Raw genomic sequence first — 19111 nt, 5'->3', positions numbered from 1 at the left:
CTCCAGTCCTTGGATCAGCATGAAACTGTGACCTGAGCTTCAGAAGCCTTCAGAAGCTGGGCACGCACACTCAGCAGAGTAAATAACGCTGCGCAACAGAAGTGGCAGGAGACGGCTGTGTGAGCATATTTGCAAGCAGTTTATTCAGCGTGCAGCAGGACAAAAGGAAAACATGTCTTCTCTCCTTCGTGCCCCAAAGCAAGTAGCATAAGCAAAAGCTCTACACAAAGGGAAGTTCCCAGCAAGCTGTGCTGGAGTGTAAACAGGCATGTGACACACAACAGCCATGCCTGTACTTAAGGTGGAACAGAATATCCTAACAATCTCCAGGACACAGGAGCCATGCACTCACAGAGCCAGGATTTAAAACCAGTTTGTTGAATATGAATATGATAGATAGATAGATTCTTTATTGTCATTACACAAGTGCAACATTGCACAAGTGCAACGAAATTGGATGCCATCCCTTAAAAACAACAAAAGCAAAACAACAACAACAACCAAACAAACCACATTCCAGCCACACCCACACCCACACCCATCAAACTCCCAGGTCACACTATCGAGTTACTGCATTTAAGAAGGCCACAGCTCTTGGATAGAAACTATTTTTCAGTCTATTTGTCCTTGACTTGATGTTTCTGTATCTCCTGCCAGAAGGCAGTAGTACAAACAGACTGTGTCCCGGGTGAGATGCATCCTGCAGGATATTGTTTGCTTTCCTAAGACAACGGGAACCGTACAGTTCTTCCAAAGATGGGAGGGGATGACCAATAATCCTTTGGGCTGTGGTTATGACCTTCTGGAGCACCTTCCTCTTCCTAGCTGTACAGCTGGAGAACCAGGCACAAATACAGTATGTGAGAATGCTCTCTATGGAGCCTCGGTAGAAGGACACCAGCAGTCTCTCACTCAGATTGTAAGGAAAGGAAAATAGATTATGGATGCAATTGTAAAGAGAAAAGATGTTGTAAGATCTGTAAAGTTTTTAAATGGCAATAAAAATCATTTTAAAAAAATTAAAACCAGTTGATTGACCTCTATCCGGTCCACCACTGCACTCAGGTATCGATGCAGAACCAACCAACTTCCCTTCCACATCAAATTCAGATGGTACAAGGCAAGAGCAGTGTGTCATCAGTGTACAGGTGAAACTTTGCTTCAGATCCCCCAATGACTGTTCCCCAACTGTCTCATACAGCCCCAAACCTGATTTCAGCCCAAAATATTTCCAGGGACTAGGAAGATGGGAGATGGCTAGTCTCACCAAGCAGGTGAGGAGCTTGTTGATACCATTGCCCATGATGGGTGGAGATGGTCTTGCTCCACTTTCTTTGACATGGGATGCCAGAGACTGCTGCCTCACCCTGCCTCCCCACCCCCAAATGCCATCACAATTCACCTTACCTTTCAGCTACAGGTGAGATTGTGAATGGTGGGAGGGGAGAGCAGGCAGCCAATCAGCAAGCAGCTGGACTCCCAGGGCTGTCGCATGCACCATATTGAGAAAATAAAGGAAGTTAGTAAGGCAGGAGGAGGGAGTGGCAATGTGCAGTGCAGATGAGAAGTATTGCAGGAATCAATTGCATCAAACTCGGAGGAAGAACAAGTGATAGCCTTTAATGGTGTCCTGGCAGGGAATCCTAAGATAAAGGAGAAGGTACAGTATGTGGCCCCCAGAGTATTTCACTTCAACCTCCAGTTACTAGAGTTTAGACAGTTTCTTTCTGGCCCTTTGCAGAGAGAACAATTTCATCAGATAACTTTTTTAATTGCTAAAAGCAGCTGCTCTTTTCCAGCCTTCTGCAGCTTAAAGATGTTTCCCTTCTAAGATCTGCCTCCCGTGAACCACCCTGAGACCCCTGGGTACAGGGCGGTATATGAATTCAAATCATCATCATCATCCAGCGGCGTAGCGTGGGTTGTCAGCACCCGGGGCAAGGCAAGTAATTTGCGCCCCCTAACCCGGGGCAAGGCAAGTTATTTGCGCCCCCTAACCCAGGGCAAGGCAAGTAATTTGCGCCCCCTAACCCGGGGCAAGGCAAGTTATTTGCGCCCCCTAACCCGGGGCAAGGCAAGTAATTTGCGCCCCCTAACCCGGGGCAAGGCAAGTTATTTGCGCCCCCTAACCCGGGGCAAGGCAAGTAATTTGCGCCCCCTAACCCGGGGCAAGGCAAGTTATTTGCGCCCCCTAACCCGGGGCAAGGCAAGTAATTTGCGCCCCCTAACCCGGGGCAAGGCAAGTTATTTGCGCCCCCTAACCCAGGGCAAGGCAAGTTATTTGCGCCCCCTAACCCGGGGCAAGGCAAGTTATTTGCGCCCCCTAACCCGGGGCAAGGCAAGTTATTTGCGCCCCCTAACCCGGGGCAAGGCAAGTAATTTGCGCCCCTAACCCCTAACCTGCCGCCGCTGCCAGCTTCTTCTTGCTGCTGCCTGGGCTGGTCGGGTGTGGTTCTCTCCCACGCTCAGCGCTGCGCTGGGCGGCCGCTGCACTGTTCCTCCCCCAGATAGTCCCTCCCTCGCTCTCCGCTCCGCACTGCAACGCACGCCTGGCACCCTCCCCCTTCACAGTGGGCGGCGACCCGGCAGCTCGGATCGGATTCGCACAGCCAGCACTGCAGTGAGAGAGAGAGAGTGAGCCAGGTAGGGGCAGAGAGCTGCGAGTGCGAGCGCACCCCCCCAAATGTTGCGCCCTGTGCGGCTGGCCCCCCCTGCACCCCCCACGCTACGCCACTGTCATCATCACCTTTGCACATGCAACCGGCCACTGCTTAGTGAGTGACCACCCAATGTTGACACAGTTCCCACTGCTGATTGGGTGTTGTGCACAGTGCCAATTTCCCCGTTGTTACAGGACAGTGACTTTTCCCCGACCCCGTGTTAGCCGTGCAGTCAGTGGAAAACCATATCAATCCAAATGTTAAGCACAAAGAGTTGATCTTCTTTCTTATGACAGCAGCGAGACAAATAGTTGCTTCCAACTGGGGGAGAAAAGCACCACCGAAACTTGGACCCAATGTATGTGGAATATAGCACTTACGGAACGCTGAACTGAGCATCGGAGGGTGATAACAAGAATAACAAAGAAAGATGGCTTTGTCTTCCTAGGGTCTTGATTTATATCGTTTCGTAACAATGATACAGTAATCTGTCTTCTGTCTAATCTGTTCCCCCTGCAACTTTCCCCCTGGGCAAACTGTGGTTTACCTCTGAATCAGAAACAGCAGCAAGCAGGTTCCCGAAAGGTTGCCGTTTGTTCCGATTCAGTGTTAAATCGGAAAGCAGCAGGGCAAAGGGAAACCACTCAGACCTGTATCTAGAAATCAGGGAACAAGCGGAAGTGTGTGCCATGACTTGTAGAAGCCAACTGGCCAAGAAAATGTTAGCCTTGGGCCCACTGTTGGTTGTTGATACCACACCATCCTTTGACTAGTGTGATCAGCGGAGTATGCACTGCTCCAGAACACCAAAGTCTGTAGTCGTCCTTTTACAGAGTTCCCGGTTAAGAAAACTCCTTTCCAACTCAGTCCAGTTTAGAGTATGAAATGAAGTCTCCGGCCTTCTATCTGTCAGCCTTCCTAACAAGGCTAGAGAGGCTAGCAAATAGAAGGCTGGAGAGCCTCTTTCTGTTCTTCCCTTGAGAAATATGCATTTGGGCTGATCTGCCCATTTTTCCAAACTATTGATTGTATACCGCTTAGACTTCACTGTACAGCCCGATGATTACAAGGTTTAACATCTGTACATGCGTTTGTCGCAGAAGGCAACACTACATTTGCTATGGGTTTTTTTTAAATTCAAAAAAAGTTTGTAAATAAGTAAATAAACCCCAGATGGGCAAAAGTGAACCTGATGGTAAATCTTTCCCTCGATGAGTCATCTTCACACTCAGTTTTTTTGTTTTAATTTCTTCTTGTCATTCAAGCTATGGCACCTAAACCGAAAGCAAATCCGAAAGCAAAACCGAAAGCAAAAGCCCCTCCAAAGAATAAAGCATCCATACCAGGATCGCCATCGCCACCGCCACCGCCACGCAAACCTATCGTTCTTCTCATGAATGAAACCCGCGTGAAAGTCGTGTGGACTGTCATCACTATTGCTATAATAACCTTAATTGCCGTGGCAATCGGGATGGGTGTTTCCTGTAAGTTCAGCTCCCCCTGATCATGCACTCCCCTGAACAATCCTGAATAAATTGTCCTACTTGGGTTTTCCTCCTGAAGGGGGATTAGATTATCATTGCAGGGTTTGGGGCTTGATGACCCTTTCATAGCTGTCAACGTTTCCCTTTTTTAAAGGGAAATTCCCTTATTCTGAATAGGATTCCTCACAAGAAAAGGGAAAAGTTGACAGCTATGGACCCTTTGGGTCCTTTCCAACCAGTGGCGTAGCGTGGGGGGTGCAGGGGGGGCCGGCCGCACCAGGCGCAACATCTGTGGGTTAGGGTTAGGGGGCGCAAATCCACGGGTTAGGGGGCGCAAATTACTTGCCTTGCCCCGGGTGCTGACAACCCACGCTACGCCACTGTTTCCAACACTACAGTCACTATGAGTATATAGGCCAGACTGTTACCTAGGGCTGGGCGATGTCTGGTTTCCAACATTGTGATACTGTATATCACTAGCTAAGCATTTCGATATACCAATATATCACAATGTCTGAAATAAAGATGGAGCATTGGCTGGCTTCATGGTTTCCCTGACATTGTGATTTTTGCATAGCACACACATAATGGTTCGCGATATATGTTAGGACCGTCCTACCCTCGTGTAGAACCCTGGCAGAGACTGGCATGCCTGACTGGTATGGTCTCTCCCTCCTGGTCGATCGTTCGGAAGCTTCAAAAGCTTTCTTCAGCCTGAACATCACAGCGACTGATACCAAGAAGCATCAGCACACTTAGGGATCCACAGAGTATTCACAGTTTCCGTAACAGACCTCAGTAGCACAGCATTTTGGCTAATCTACATTTATTTACATATATTACACTTGGAGCATTCTGATTTAGTTCCTTCCTCTTTCTCATCAGACAGCAAAGAGAGGAAGGACAAAGGACAATAGTCCCACTTCACGGAACACAGTAACATTAACATCCTGTCTCCATCACTTCCCACACTGTGGAATGAAAACATACACCGTCATGGGATATATTACAATCCCATGACTGCAAACATGGAGCAAGAATCCTAACAAGGTCAAAAATTATGAAACCGATATCATGATATGGACTTCAAACTGGTTTTGGACAGTATATGAATATATCTCCCAGCCCTAGTGAGCAAGGGAGCGCAGGGTTGGGCCTGAAGGCTACCCCACATCTAGAATGCATCTGTTGGCTGTGCCCTTGGTGAATATGAGAAGGGACGGTTGGCAGGATCCCTGGTCATGTGGCCAGAAGAACTGGGTGTTCTTCATGCACCAGAGATGAGGCTTTCCCAAGTGGCCCCCTCAAGCCCTTTGCACTTTGAGGGGTTCAAACCCAAGTCCCCACTGCTGGCCTCTACAGCTGATGTTGCATGGAGAGGAATGCCATATGTCTGGAATTTCCTGGACATAGCCGGCAAAACTAAAGGTGATTTGAGATTTTGCAAACAAAACACACCAACCTTTTGTATCCAGATTTCCACTTTTTGAAATATGGCAACCTTATGCATGGATCAACAGCAGATGAGAGCCATGGAGCCATCGCTTTGCAAACTTCAGTGCTAAACAGGTGGACATGGGGAGGGGACAGGGGCAGTGAGAGTCACAACCCCTGGAGGGGGTGAGTGGCAGATAGTGTTTCCCTTCAAGCTGTAGTACTCCTTCACACATGCAACGCACCAAGAGAACTTCATTTAAGACCTCGTGCTGGGTTTAAAACCCTATCAGTAATACAAATATTCTTTGGTGGGTCTAGCGATGGGGGAGAAACTCAGTCTGGGTAACATTTGACACTGAATCTATCTGCACCAACATACAACTGACCTCAGAAATTAGCACGTCTCTGAATTTTTTGATGCCAGCATTTATGAAAATGTATAGAACACAGGAAATGTGCATAAAAACGAATGTCGTATTTAAAAGTCATTATAGGAGGAATTTGTAAGTTATGAGGAGAAAAATGTGTGTGCATTACTCAAAACCGCATACACAAATGTGCTTATTAGAAGCAATTCGCAGGACAAAGCTGAAGAATTATCATGAGTCTTTAAAAATAATAATAATAACAATAATAATAATAATTGCAAAATGCTTCAGAGAGATGGAGCATTGCATTTAAGATTAGAAAAATGGAGAGTATTCAAATGAAGATGATGTAAATAATAATAATAATAATAATAATAATAATAATAATAATAATAATAATAATAATATAATAATAATAATAATAATAATGCTCCCATCTGACTGGGTTGCCCCAGCCACTTTGCGTGGGGCAACAGGTCCTCTGTGGGATATTCTCCTTTGCCTCCTGTAAGTGAAAAATCCTTTGTAGACTCCTAGGTATCAAATGAAGCAGACTGGGGCAGAAATTGGGCACCTGCAAATCTTAGCACTCATCCTTGTCTTTATAACTTTAGATCAGAAGCTGAAAAGAGCACCTAAAGATCCTCGCACAGACCCATTGATCACACTAAGGAGCACAATGGCTGCCTCACTAAACCGTCCTAAGATCAATTCCGAAAATGGTAAGTGGAAAAGCAAGGATGGTTTGTTCCTGACTGGCTTTCAAAAGGGGATGGGGGCTGCTTCCATTCCACTGAAGCAAATATGAAGGACTGCCTTGAAGGCATCGCAGATAAGACACAGATGTAGACTTTTGGTCAGGCTTTACAGAAAATGTTACCACTTCTGTGTACCACAGGTGTGCAAGTAACTTGCAACTTACACGCATTTAACTTGCAAGATTTCAAATTTATGTGCTGGGTGGCCAGTCAGTTGAAATTACATGAATTGAATGCATGTAAGGCATAGCGCTTAAAAACTCTTTTTGCACTGAGTTTTCCTGGCACAAGAATAGCTTTTATTTTTATTTTTTAAAATAATATTTATTACTTTTAAAACTTACAAAAAAGAAAGAGAAGAAAAAAGACAAAAAGAAAAAAAAAACAAGAAAGGAAAAAAACAATACAATACAATATATAAACAATACAAAACACAACATTGACACATTGACCTAAACAAAACAAAACAAAAACAATTTAAAACCATACATCATACCATTTCAGTACTCTATCTTTCATACCCTTGTTTCATCGACCTCCTCTCACCTCCCTTTTTGTATTCCACTTCTATTAATTGTTTCAGCAATTCCTTTCCATCTTTCTCTATTTTCTGTCATATAAATATCTTAACTTATTTTTACCCTTATTTTCCATTAATACTATAATGCTTATTTATGCTTAACTCCTTATAACATTTCAACTAGTCATAAGATCTCATTCCAACATTTTTCTAACACTCAGTAATTTTACAATATTTCTATTTCTGAAAATAAATTTTAAACTTTTTCCAATCTTCTTCCACCATCTCTTCTCCCTGGTCTCGGATACTGCCAGTCATTCATCAATTCCATATAGTCCATCAACCTGGTGATCTTCTGTCCGAGGTTCTTAACTCTTTTCCAAGTCCCTTCTGCAGGTCTTCTTCATATTTATACATGCACTTTACTTTGTCTTCTACTGATCTTGTTCTTATTTTCCTTCCTTTGATACTGAAGAGCAGATCTCGGGGAAGCTCCAACCTAGCAATGCTTTTATTCCTTCTCGACAGGTCAACCAAATCTCCATGGTTAAATCTAAAATCCATAAGGTATTTCAGGACATGTTTCAAAATTCCTCCAAATCTAAAGGCCCCAAGAATAGCTTTTAACCTCTCTACTTTGCTTAGTGGGCTCTGGGCATCTTCTCCCATGTGCTCTAGAGTCTCTTTTGAGATCTCTCATGGCCCTGTGAGATCTCATGAGAGCCTCCAGAGACAGCAGGAGAGGCTTCTAGAGCCTGATAAACAAAGTGAAGAGCCTAATAGTTATCCATCTTGTGTGTGTTCACAGGGAGTAAGGTCCACAATGTGGAAATGTTCAGGGATGCAGGAGAGGATATATTGTTTGATTATAGCCTTTCCAACTTGTGTAAACAAGTTCACAATTTAGCAGAGTAACAGTCCCCTTTTTAAACTTGCAGCAGATGCGTTTCCTCAGGCTCGCTAAAGCCTCTATAATAACTGTTCTGGTATTTCCCCCTTATTCCCTCATAAAAGATAAGACACAACACAGTCTTTTATAAAAGTATAAAAAGAGTTTACTCACATTCTGTTCACAATGGGATCCCAGAAGGCAGACATAGCTTAGAAAAGTAAGCTAAACTATCTCATAAGGAGACAGTCCCTTTGTCCTCTTTTGGCTGGAGGCCAAGAGAGCATCTTTGGCTAAGCAGATGTTGCTTCTTCAATGCATGTAGACAAAGAGAGAGAGATGGCTACCCTGCCCTGTGCTTTTGTCGTTACCTGCACAGGTGAGGCCACGCTCACCTCTAGTCACATACAGAGGAAGGCTGGGCTGGGTGGGTTCTGTTATCTATATCTATATCTATATATCTATATCTATATCTATATCTATATCTATATCTATATCTATATCTATATCTAATCTATATCATCTATATCTATCTATCTATCTATCTATCTATCTATCTATCTATCTATCTATCATCTATCTATCTATCATCTATCTATCTATTATCTATCTATCTATCTATCTATCTATCTATCTATCTATCTATCTATTATCTATCTATCTATCTATCTATCTATCTATCTATCTATCATCTATCTATCATCTATCTATCATCTATCTATCATCTATCTATCTGTCTATCTATCTATCTATCTATCTATCTATCTATCTATCTATCTTTTAAAAATATATATATTTATTAATTTTTAAACATATAAGTTCCAACAATCATTTAACATAACTTCTTATACAATGTTTTAGACTTCCGTCAACAACCTCTGATGATTTTCCGTTCTTTATCACTTATTCTCCATTTCTTAATTTCTCTTTTACTTTTAATTGTCCTTAACTAATAATTCTTTTCAATGCCTTCCTTGCAATATTTCACAAAGTCCTCCTTGCAGAACTTCTTGCAGTCCTACTAGCATAATCTGTTTATCACAACTGCTTTTCAAATAATTCAAATATTTACTCCAGTCCTCTAAGAATCTCTGATCCCACAGGTTTCAAATCCTTCCTGTTAATTTATCTATTTCTTCATAGCCCATTAATTTCATTTGCCATTCTTCTTTCGTCGGTAATTCTTCTTGCTTCCATTTTTCTGACAATAATATTCTATCATCTATCTATCTATCATCTATCTATCTATCTATCTATCTATCTATCTATCTATCTATCTATCTATCTCTATCATCTCTCTCTCTCTCTCTCTCTCTCTCTCATCTATCTCTATCTATCTATCTATCTATCTATCTATCTATCTATCTATCTATCTATATCTATCTATCATCTATCTATATCTATCATCTATCTATCTATCTATCTATCTATCTATCTATCTATCTATCTATCTATCATCTCTCTCTCTCTCTCTCTCTCTCTCTCTCTCTCTCTCATCTATCTATCTATCTATCTATCTATCTATCTATCTATCATCTATCAATCATCTATCTAGCTATCTAGCTATCTAGCTATCTAGTTTTGTTCTCACACCAGACTTCCCTGGTTGTAAGGCTAAGATATAAATACTTAACTATAACAAGCAAATGTGTCTGTGGTGGTGAAGGTGAAGAAGAAACCTTCTAACTGTGGGAATGCTTATAGCCATGCAGGTAGCAGAAGAAGTGAAGACATTGCCAGACCATTTAGAAGAGGCTGAAAAGGCCTACAAGAAACGGAAACTGAAGTACCGTAAGTAGCTGCATGCCTGAACTCAGCACTTTTTGAGAATGCAAGGGCGATCAAATGGCAGGAGGCGCATGCTTAAATTGCAAAAAGGACACCCCCCCCAGCTGGCAGGCACAAAGATTAGAGGCCACTTTGGTTGAACGCCAGATGTGGCACAGAGAGGAAGTTATGAAACACATCTGTTGGCTCTTGCGCAAGCAGATTGCGCAAACAGGCAGAAGCGCCTGCGTTTGAATATTTGATGGCATTTTATTGAAAGACAGAAAACTATATACAAAACAGAATCCTTTTCTTTGTTGCTTTTCTCTCTGTTGCATCCACCACTACTACTGTTCACCTTGAACTACCTGCCATGCAGGAGTGCCATCTTGGCCCCACAACTGTGGGTGCCCAGGGCCATGGGTGCCATGCAGTGTGCATGGCTCTGGCACCGAAATTTGTGAGTGCCCAGCCGCTTTGTGGGGAATTTTGTGGGTGCCCGGGCACCCAGGGCCCCAAGGAGTTGGCACCTTTGCTGCCACTTACTGTACCAAGGCCAAACTGTATTTACAGCTTCTGAGCTCCAGTGTCCTTGAGCTTAATAATAATAATAATAATAATAATTTTTATTTATACCCCGCCCTCCCCAGCCAAGGCCAGGCTCAGAGCAGCTTACAAGCAATAATAAAAACAAGTTGAATGATTACAACTTAAAAACAAAATTAAAATACAACATTAAAATATTGAAACATTAAAATATTTATATGTAGCCTCATTGCAGGAGGAGAAGGAAAGGAAAAAAGAAAGAGAGGGAGGGAATCAAATTGGTTCCAAGCCAAAGGCCAGGCGGAACAACTCTGTCTTACAGGCCCTGCAGAAAGAAATCAGATCCTGCAGGGCCCTGGTCTCATGAGGCAGAGCGTTCCACCAGGCCGGGGCCAGAGTTGAAAAGGCCCTGCCTCTGGTTGAAGCCAATCTAACTTCCTTAGGGCCCGGGACCTCTAGGGTGTTGCTATTTATGGACCTTGAGGCTCTCTGTGGGGCATACCGGGAGAGGCGGTCCCGCAGGTACGAGACAGACCAGGTGCATGGCCCTGACCAGGGTATTTCAGTTAACTGTTGCAGAGTGCATAAATTACTGACAATATCAGCATTCAGATCCCTGGGCAGATGTATGCAAAACCCTCTCTCTCACGGTCAGACCTCTCTCAGCTTCTGCCCTCTGGGGATGGAAGCATGTGTCAGTTTTGGTTTGTCTCAGCTTCTCATTTTCTGGTCTTCTCAAGATTTCCACATCCACTTGCGATTTGTTGTTTGTTTTGTTTTTTAAAGAAAAGGTTCTCATGAAAACAAACCAGCATTTTGGAGCAAGTTTCTTCCTCATATGCACATAGTCACATGAAATTGTGATATATATATATAACCTGCATTCCTGTACCCGTGAAAATCTACGAAAGCATATATATATATATATATATATATATATATATATATATATACACATATATATTGTGATATTGTGATATATTGTGAAATTGTGATATATATATATATATATATATATATATATATATATACACATACATACATACATACATACTTTGGCAAAATGATTTCAGCTCACAAGATGCATACTTGTGAGCTACCTCCGCAAGACACAAGCATTTAACACAAACTTCACTTTAGTATATGCATTTTTGTGAAATTCCTTGGCTGGAGAACTGAAATTCAAAATTCAGAAAATTCGGGGAATGGTTGTGTTTCATGCATTATTTCAGAAAGTGCTGGCTGGGAGGGTCGTGGTTCTGCTGCAAAAGGACCTTGGCTCCACCTCACTGGGGAGCAGAGCTCTAGATTTTAAGCATGTGCTGAAGTGATCAGTTGGTGTTCCCGGGCTCACAGAAAATGGGGAAATATGAATTCAGTTCTAATGGGACCCAGAAGTGGGTTCTGCAGCAATTCCCAATATTTCTTATATTTGGGGTCCCTCCCTTCCCATAAGGAGCTCAGAGCAGCGTGGATTGGATTATCCAATTTATCGGCACAAGAACCCTTGGAGGTAGGCTAAGCTGCAAGAATTAGCCCACGTCACCCATTGTTCCTCAGGGATGAGCAGGGGTTGAATTCAACTATGTATAGAAGAGAATACATTATCCTTTTCTTCCTACTTATTTCTTCTTAGAATCCTTCTTCCTTAAAGGTGGGAAGTCTTCTGGTAGGTGGGATGCTTTTGGGAGGAATCTCTACTACATTTCAAAAGGAAAAAAGAGCTGGTATGATGCTGAGAATTTCTGCGAGTCCAGAGATGCCCACTTGGCCTCCATCCTGACTGATGAAGAACAGGTTATTTACATCTGCTTCTCTCCTTTCTGTTCTCGCTTGCAAATATTGTACGATTTCTTGCCTGCTTCCTATCCACACATCCCAGCTGGATAGCTCGGTTGGTTAGAGTGTGGTGCTAAGAACGCCAAGGTTGCAGGTTTGATCCCTGTAAGGGACAGCTGCTTATTCCTGCATTGCAGGGGCTTAGGCTAGAAAATCCTCAGGGTACCTTCCAACTCGGTGATTTTGCTACTATTCTGCCTTTGTAGCATCAATGCAATGGCTTGAAAATTCTGTCCCAAATAGTCCCGGGCCTCCATGAAAGCTTACAAGAGGCTCCTCAATTAAGTTAGAAATGACAGGCAGGCTTCACTGAAAGGCATTTGTCGCTCCACGTCTGACCTTTCTGGAACAGGAGAACATGGTTCTTTGGCACAGTCCCATTGCACATGCAGCGATGGTGAAGCCCAGTAGGCAATGGTAGAATCTCAATGTAAAGTCATTATAGAACACAGCCCAGAATATTTTGCAACCTGCAGAGGCTCCATTACAGTTGTGTAAGCAGTTTCTTGGCTCAGAATCTGAGGCGGAGAATTTTTTAAAATGAAAATTGTTTATGTGGGTTACACTGAACCTGTTGCAGATATTAATGTTGCGCAGTCTGAAGTGACTGGAAGCGTAAGAACTGAGGCCTTTGGCAATGAAACCTTGTGCAGGCTCATAAAAATATTATTCAAAGTTTTACTGGCAGAACTCTTCAAAAACAGAACACAAGCATCAAAGATACAATCAAAATATCTGCACATTGTCTTGTGCTGTCCAGCACAGGCTCAACATCTTAGAAAAGATGAAATGATCCAAGAGACTGAGAACCTGAGGTCTGTTTCTCCCCACAGCCTTCATTCCAGCCTCCATTGGCTTTAGGCTGCTTACTCTCCCTTCAGGAGAGCTTCATTTGAAGCCTCATTCCATAGAGTTTAAGAGATAAAGGAAGCTTTCCAGATGGCAAATTTGCAATCCAATACCTCTCACATGATCTAAGGTTACAACACTCACACGTTAGCTACCAGAGAACAACAATCAGTTAATTCTCAACTCAGCAAGAGCTCAGAGTGCTCTTGTTGGCTTTAATACAGGCCCATGTTAAACCTTTCAGCAATATACCTTTAGCCATTCTTCATCTCTGCGACAATTAAACCAATTATACTGAACAGAACCTAACTTTTCTTACCACACATTTAGGGCTACGTTGGCAAATCTGTGAAGGCTTACCGACATGTGCAACCCTAGGCAGGCTGTTGTCTCTTTCTTGCCTCAATGACCTGACACAATGTCGAGTGAGGTTGTTCCTTCTTTCTACAGAACTTCGTCACTTCCCTGCTCAGTGACCCCACTTGGATAGGCCTTACAGATGAAACGGAGGAAGGCAAATGGGAATGGACAGATGGCTCCCGATTTAAAAAAGAGTAAGTCTGAAATAGGCGGTGTCGAGGAATTGTTCCCAAACACTAGAGGAAAAGTCAAGTCATCTTGCAGAAATTGCTGCAGCATTTCACACAGGAGTGTTTCCTGTGTCACGGACATTCATGGACCAGGGTGTGTGTATATGTGAAGGCGGGAGGCGCATAATGGAGTAAACCCCTGAACACCTTCTTTCCATGTTCTAAGATATGCACTGTATTATGGTGTTCAGATGGTTCTTTCCCAGGTATAGATGAGCACACTTACTTGCCTGTCAAATGTCCCACACTATTCAGAATCTTAAAAGGTAAAGGTAAAGGGACCCCTGACCATTAGGTCCAGTCGTGGCCGACTGAGGGGTTGCGGTGCTCATCTTGCTTTACTGGCCGAGGGAGCCGGCGTACAGCTTCCGGGTCATGTGGCCAGCATGACAAAGCCGCTTCTGGTGAACCAGAGCAGCGCATGTAAATGCCGTTTACCTTCCCGCCGGAGTGGTACATATTTGTCTACTTGCACTTGGGTGTGCTTTCGAACTGCTAGGTTGGCAGGAGCTGGGACCGAGCAACGGGAGCTCACCACGTCATTGCGGGGATTCAAAACACCGACCTTCTGATCGGCAAGCCCTAGGCTCTGTGGTTTAACCTACAGCGCCACCCACATCCCTATTCAGAATCTTGCAAGGGTCCAAATACAGTCTGATACAGCCTCTCCTCTTCCTGGGAAAAGGAGACACCCATCCCATAATTATTTTGAGGTGTGGTTAAGTTTCTGTGTTACGCTTCCCAACTTGCAGGGATTTCTTTTTTAAAATAATAATAATAATATAATAATAATAATAATAATAATAATGATGTTGGGGAGCATCTAAAAATGTGGCCCTCCTGCCTCCCACAATCCAAGGGGGCTGCATCCCATTCTCACCCCACAGGTCTCAGCATGCCTTGCTTCCTCCTCATTGGTAGACCCAGCCTGTCTCTATCTTTCCTGTTTAATGGGAAGTCTTTCCGCAGGTACTGGTCTCACAGTGAGACTCCCCACAGACAGCAAAACAGAGAAATAGAGGAGGACTGTGTCTCCATCGTCCCTGCAAGTAACAAATATAACTGGAACGATGCCTACTGTCATGAACCGCGCAGATGGGTTTGTAAGGAAAACCTGGATATTGAAGAACTGTAAAGTTGGGGGAACCAACGCTTGAGTGAAGACAGAATGCTTTGCATTTCACCATCCAACCCCATGGAAAGCCTTCAGAGCTACAGAATAAACATAAACATCCGATTCCATTCAAGCACCGTTCCTTTAGCTGCCTGAAACCAAGAGAGATTAGAGTGTGCTTTGTTATTATCTGTTGGCTGTGGGGATCTGTTTCTCAGGTGATGGGTACCTGGAAACTGGCACCTACTGGACCTGGCAGGGCTGCCAGCAAGTCACAGAGCATGACCAGTTGTTCTGGTGCTCTTCCCAGATACGATGGACACTTAACATACCCTCCAACATTTCTCCGATGAAAATTAGAGACACCCCCTTCAATATTTCTCTGCTGAAAATAGGGATGCCCTAAGGAAAAGTGGGACGTTCTGGGGTCAAATCAGAAACTGGGACAGCTTCTGTAAATCCGGGACTGTCTTTGGAAAACAGGGACACTTGGAGGGTCTCCGTTTAAGCACTGCAGTTGCACTAATACCAACTAAATTAAGAAATGTCATAGTTTTGTTGGGAAGGGATGCCTGCTGTCACAGTTGCTTCCTTGCTGCTTCTAAAGGACCGTCTCTCCTGGTCTGCCCCGCAGAGGACCTTAAGGTCCATGAATAACCATAGTTTAGAGGTCCAGGGCCCTAAGGAAGTCAGATTATCCTCCACCAGGGCCAGGACCTTCTCAGTGATGGCTCTGACCTGGTGGAATGCTCTGTCCCATGAGATTAGGGCCCTGCAGGATTTAACCTCCTTCCGCCGGGCCTGTAAGACAGAGCTATTTCACGTGGCCTTTAATTTGAATTCAGCCTGATCTTTTATTTCCCTTCTCTTTCCTCCACCTCCCCTTTTATGAAGATTACCTGCTCTGAGACCCCACAGCTAATTCCCCCCTGGCCTCCTCGCTGGCCCAAGTACGACCAATTCAGCCAGCTAGCCCTGGGGATTATCTGATTGATTTTTGATTTTGATTGTTATTCATGTTTTTATACTGTATTTTATGCTGCTTTTATAATTAAGTGTTTTAAATTTGTTGTTAGCCACCCTGAGCCCAGTTTTTGAACCAGGAAGGGCGGGGTATAAATAAATTATTATTATTATTATTATTATTATTATTATTATTATTATTATTATTATTTCCCAAAGCTTAGTTAGTGCTTTGCCAGCTTTGGGAAGGACTCTAGGACCCTGCCAGAGACTTGCACCTCCTTCTGAAGTTGGGCACCTCACTTACCTGGCTTTGGGAAGGCAGCAGGAGGGCTGGGGGGGGGCATCAAAGGGTTGCCACTTTCCTCCCAGGTCATGGCTGGCAGGGACTACTCTGTTGAAGATAAAGAGCCCTGGAGCATGGTAATATTCAGGCTACCTGTTGTGTTTGCTGCCCGCTCCACCCCTCAACTGCCAGGAAGTGTTGGGAGAAGCTACATACCTAGAAACATACATAAATAATTTTCCTTGTGTGCTTTCCATAGTTCAACCCATGCTCAAAGTGGCTTACAAAAAAATCCACATAATTACAAACACAACAAAATTAGTCATGAACAATAAAAAATACATTAACAGAACACAACCAAATCAAGCAATTTCCACAGAAAAAGTAATAAGGTCTAAAATGAAGATACAAAAATTAAGTGCCGGCATCCGCCTGTCTCAGAGGACAATGGAGGAGTGTGCCTTTGGGGGGTGTGTGTGTGTGAAGTCAAACCGTTGGAGCGTTACAGCTGTGGCCATAGAGACCGATATAGGAGAGACATGTTTTGTTACAGCTGGGGCAGATGAAGGCCTCCAGTTGGGCTGCTGCAGATGAACCATGGTGTTTCTTCTCTCCGTGTTTCTCCCAGCAGTCTGATCACTGCACAGCTGACCACTGAGACACAATGATCTCTCCTACTGGTGGAGGCAAACCATGGTGCTCATATCTTATGCTAATCAGGTTGAGCTTCTAACTCGTAACTGCTTCCTCCTGTGTTGTTTTTGCTGCGTTTGCAGCACCCAAGTGACCTCTCTGGGGCCCAAGCCTGAGCAGTTTGTCTGGAGGTCCTGGGCTGCCAAGATGACAAGGTCCCCCTTTCGGCCTCGCTGGTGAGGTCCAAAGGAAAGCAGAGCAATTAATCTGGCTCCACCTTGGCTGCAGGAATTGCTGGAAGGAGGTTTCAAAGCGCCGTCCAATTGCCGTAGAGACTCCACTCCAGGTTTGTGTTGGGTTTACTCCTTCGTCTTTTCTTCTCCTGACGATGTCCTGCAAGGCACATATTAATATTGATTTAATATCAATAATACCAACAGCTCCCTCCCCCAACAGAACCTGCTAAACCAAGAGGTGCATTTGACAGAACTTTACAAGAATGTATTGCTCTCCAGTTGTTGCTGAACTGCAGCTTCTATCAAGCCTGATTTTGGGCCATGATGGCTGGGGCTGATGGGATTGATAGCCCTCCACTATCTGGAAAGGCACAGCCCCCATCCGTGCCCCAAAGGAAGGAAACTGGCCTGATGAGGTAACTGTTAGGTGGATTTGTAGCTGGTTGACTGACCGAACCAAAAGAGTACTCATTAATGGTTCCTTGTCATCCTGGAAAAAAAGTGACAAATCCGCTCCACTTCCCCGTGGGGGGGGGAGTTGTGGTGGACCGCGTGACCACCCACTCCCCTCTGGGGGCAGGGGACCCCGGCCACGTCAGAGCCTGGCCAGCCAATCCACTGGCCAGGGGTGTGTGGCCGGGACCATTTAACCAGAGGTGTGACCTGGAGGGCTTCCTCTTTGGCTCGCTTCCTCAATTACCCAACCTCCCTCCCTATTTTGCAGGTTTTAGGCACTGGCCTTGCTATGGACCACGGTTGGTCGCCGTTGATGGGCCTGGTAGGAATTTTTCCACTTGGCAAATTGGCACTGGCCATTTGGTTTTTGTCTACCTCGTAGCAATCGTCACAACTTTGTTAGGGTTGTGTTAGGCATTGTTTGACCTTGTGGTGGGGGAGGTGAGGTGTGGCCATCACCTGCCCCTCCAAGCTTAAGGGTATTCCATTAAAGGAATCCGGGGGTGTGGATCTTGTCTGAAGCCTGGGGCGGGTCTAGGGCCATGCCATGACCCCGGCGGGAACATCTGGGGGAGCTTGAGTTGGTCTGCATCGACGGGGCTCCCCCTACTGGTTGTTTACCCTTACCAAACTCCCTGCACTCCGGGGAGGAGTCAGATATAGTCGGGTCTATTCAATGCCTAAGCCAATACCGCTCACATTCTGTAATCAATAAAGTTGTGGCCAAATTTGCCCAATAACATTAACCTAATATCCGTGTCTTTGTGTGTGTTATTTCTCAATGAGGGAGTGGCTTCGGGGTCTCGACACGCAAGTGGGGTGCCGCAGGGTTTTGTCCTGGGCCCGGTTGTTCTTCAACATCTTTATAAATGACTTGCATGAAGGAGTTGAGGGGATGCTCATCAGATTAGCAGATGACACCAAACTGGGAGGGGCAGCTAGTGCCACAGAAGACACAATCAGAATTCAAGATGACCTTAACATATTGGAGAACTGGATGCAAGCTAACAAAACAAATTTTAATAGGGACAGATGTAAGGTTCTGCACTTAGGCAGGAAGAACCAGATGCACAAATATAAGATGGCGGACACCTGGCTTGCTAGTAGTACACGTGAAAGGGATCTAGGTGTCTTAGTAGACTATAAGCTTAACGTAAGTCTACAGTGTGATGCTGCAGCAAAAAAGCCAGTGCTGTTCTAGGCAGCATCAACAGAAGTCTAGTATCCCAATCAAGAGAAGTAATTATTATTGAGGGGAAGTGTGTGGAACAGGTCTCGGTGTTTCGATTTCTGGGAATGGAGTTGAGAGACGACCTAACCTGGGGAGAAAACAGCAAAGACCTGATGAAAAGAGCACAGCAGAGGTTATATTTTCTGAGAATCCTCCGGAAAAACAATCTCTCAAAGGATCTGTTGATGGCATTTTACCATTGTACTGTGGAGAGTGTATTAACTTATGGTCTGTGTGTGGTTTAGGAGCTGCACAGTCAGGGAAAAAGCAGGGTTGTAAAGGGGGGGTGTAAAGACTGCAGAGAGAATAATTGGGTGCACTCTTCCCACCTTGGATCAAATCTATGCTTCCAGGTGCCATAAGAAAGCTGCAGAGATAGCACAGGATAGTGCACACCCCGGAAATGATCTCTTTCAGCTTCTGCCTTCTGGAAGAAGGTCCAGGGTTATAAAGACTAGGACTAGCCGCCTGAGAAACAGTTTCTA

The 19111-nt window shown here is 44.4% G+C and overlaps 2 protein-coding genes across 4 annotated transcripts in view; both read left to right on the top strand.

Moving 5' to 3' along the window:
* Nucleotides 1-19111, top strand: part of LOC309350314 (uncharacterized protein) — an 80500-nt gene that overhangs the window by 18480 nt on the left and 42909 nt on the right. The gene's annotated exons all lie outside the window — the stretch shown is intronic.
* On the top strand, nucleotides 1516-14983 carry LOC309350317 (C-type lectin domain family 4 member F-like). Of its 3 annotated transcripts, XM_081877247.1 has the most exons (8): nucleotides 1516-1660; nucleotides 1742-1866; nucleotides 3926-4144; nucleotides 6564-6671; nucleotides 9821-9907; nucleotides 12066-12226; nucleotides 13568-13671; nucleotides 14677-14983. In XM_081877247.1, the coding sequence occupies exons 3-8, from the start codon at nucleotides 3928-3930 to the stop codon at nucleotides 14840-14842; spliced, it is 843 nt and encodes a 280-aa protein (XP_081733373.1). In that variant the 5' UTR covers nucleotides 1516-1660; nucleotides 1742-1866; nucleotides 3926-3927; the 3' UTR covers nucleotides 14843-14983. The 3 variants fall into 3 exon arrangements, with proteins under 3 accessions (XP_081733373.1, XP_081733374.1, XP_081733375.1); XM_081877248.1 differs by lacking the exon at nucleotides 1742-1866; XM_081877249.1 differs by lacking the exon at nucleotides 1742-1866 and having other exon boundaries at nucleotides 1516-1669; nucleotides 3947-4144.

The sequence above is a fragment of the Podarcis erhardii genome, assembly GCF_964252035.2.
Source record: "Podarcis erhardii genome assembly, chromosome: 9".
Lineage (NCBI taxonomy): Eukaryota > Metazoa > Chordata > Lepidosauria > Squamata > Lacertidae > Podarcis > Podarcis erhardii.
This window is presented reverse-complemented; position numbering and strand designations above follow the sequence as displayed.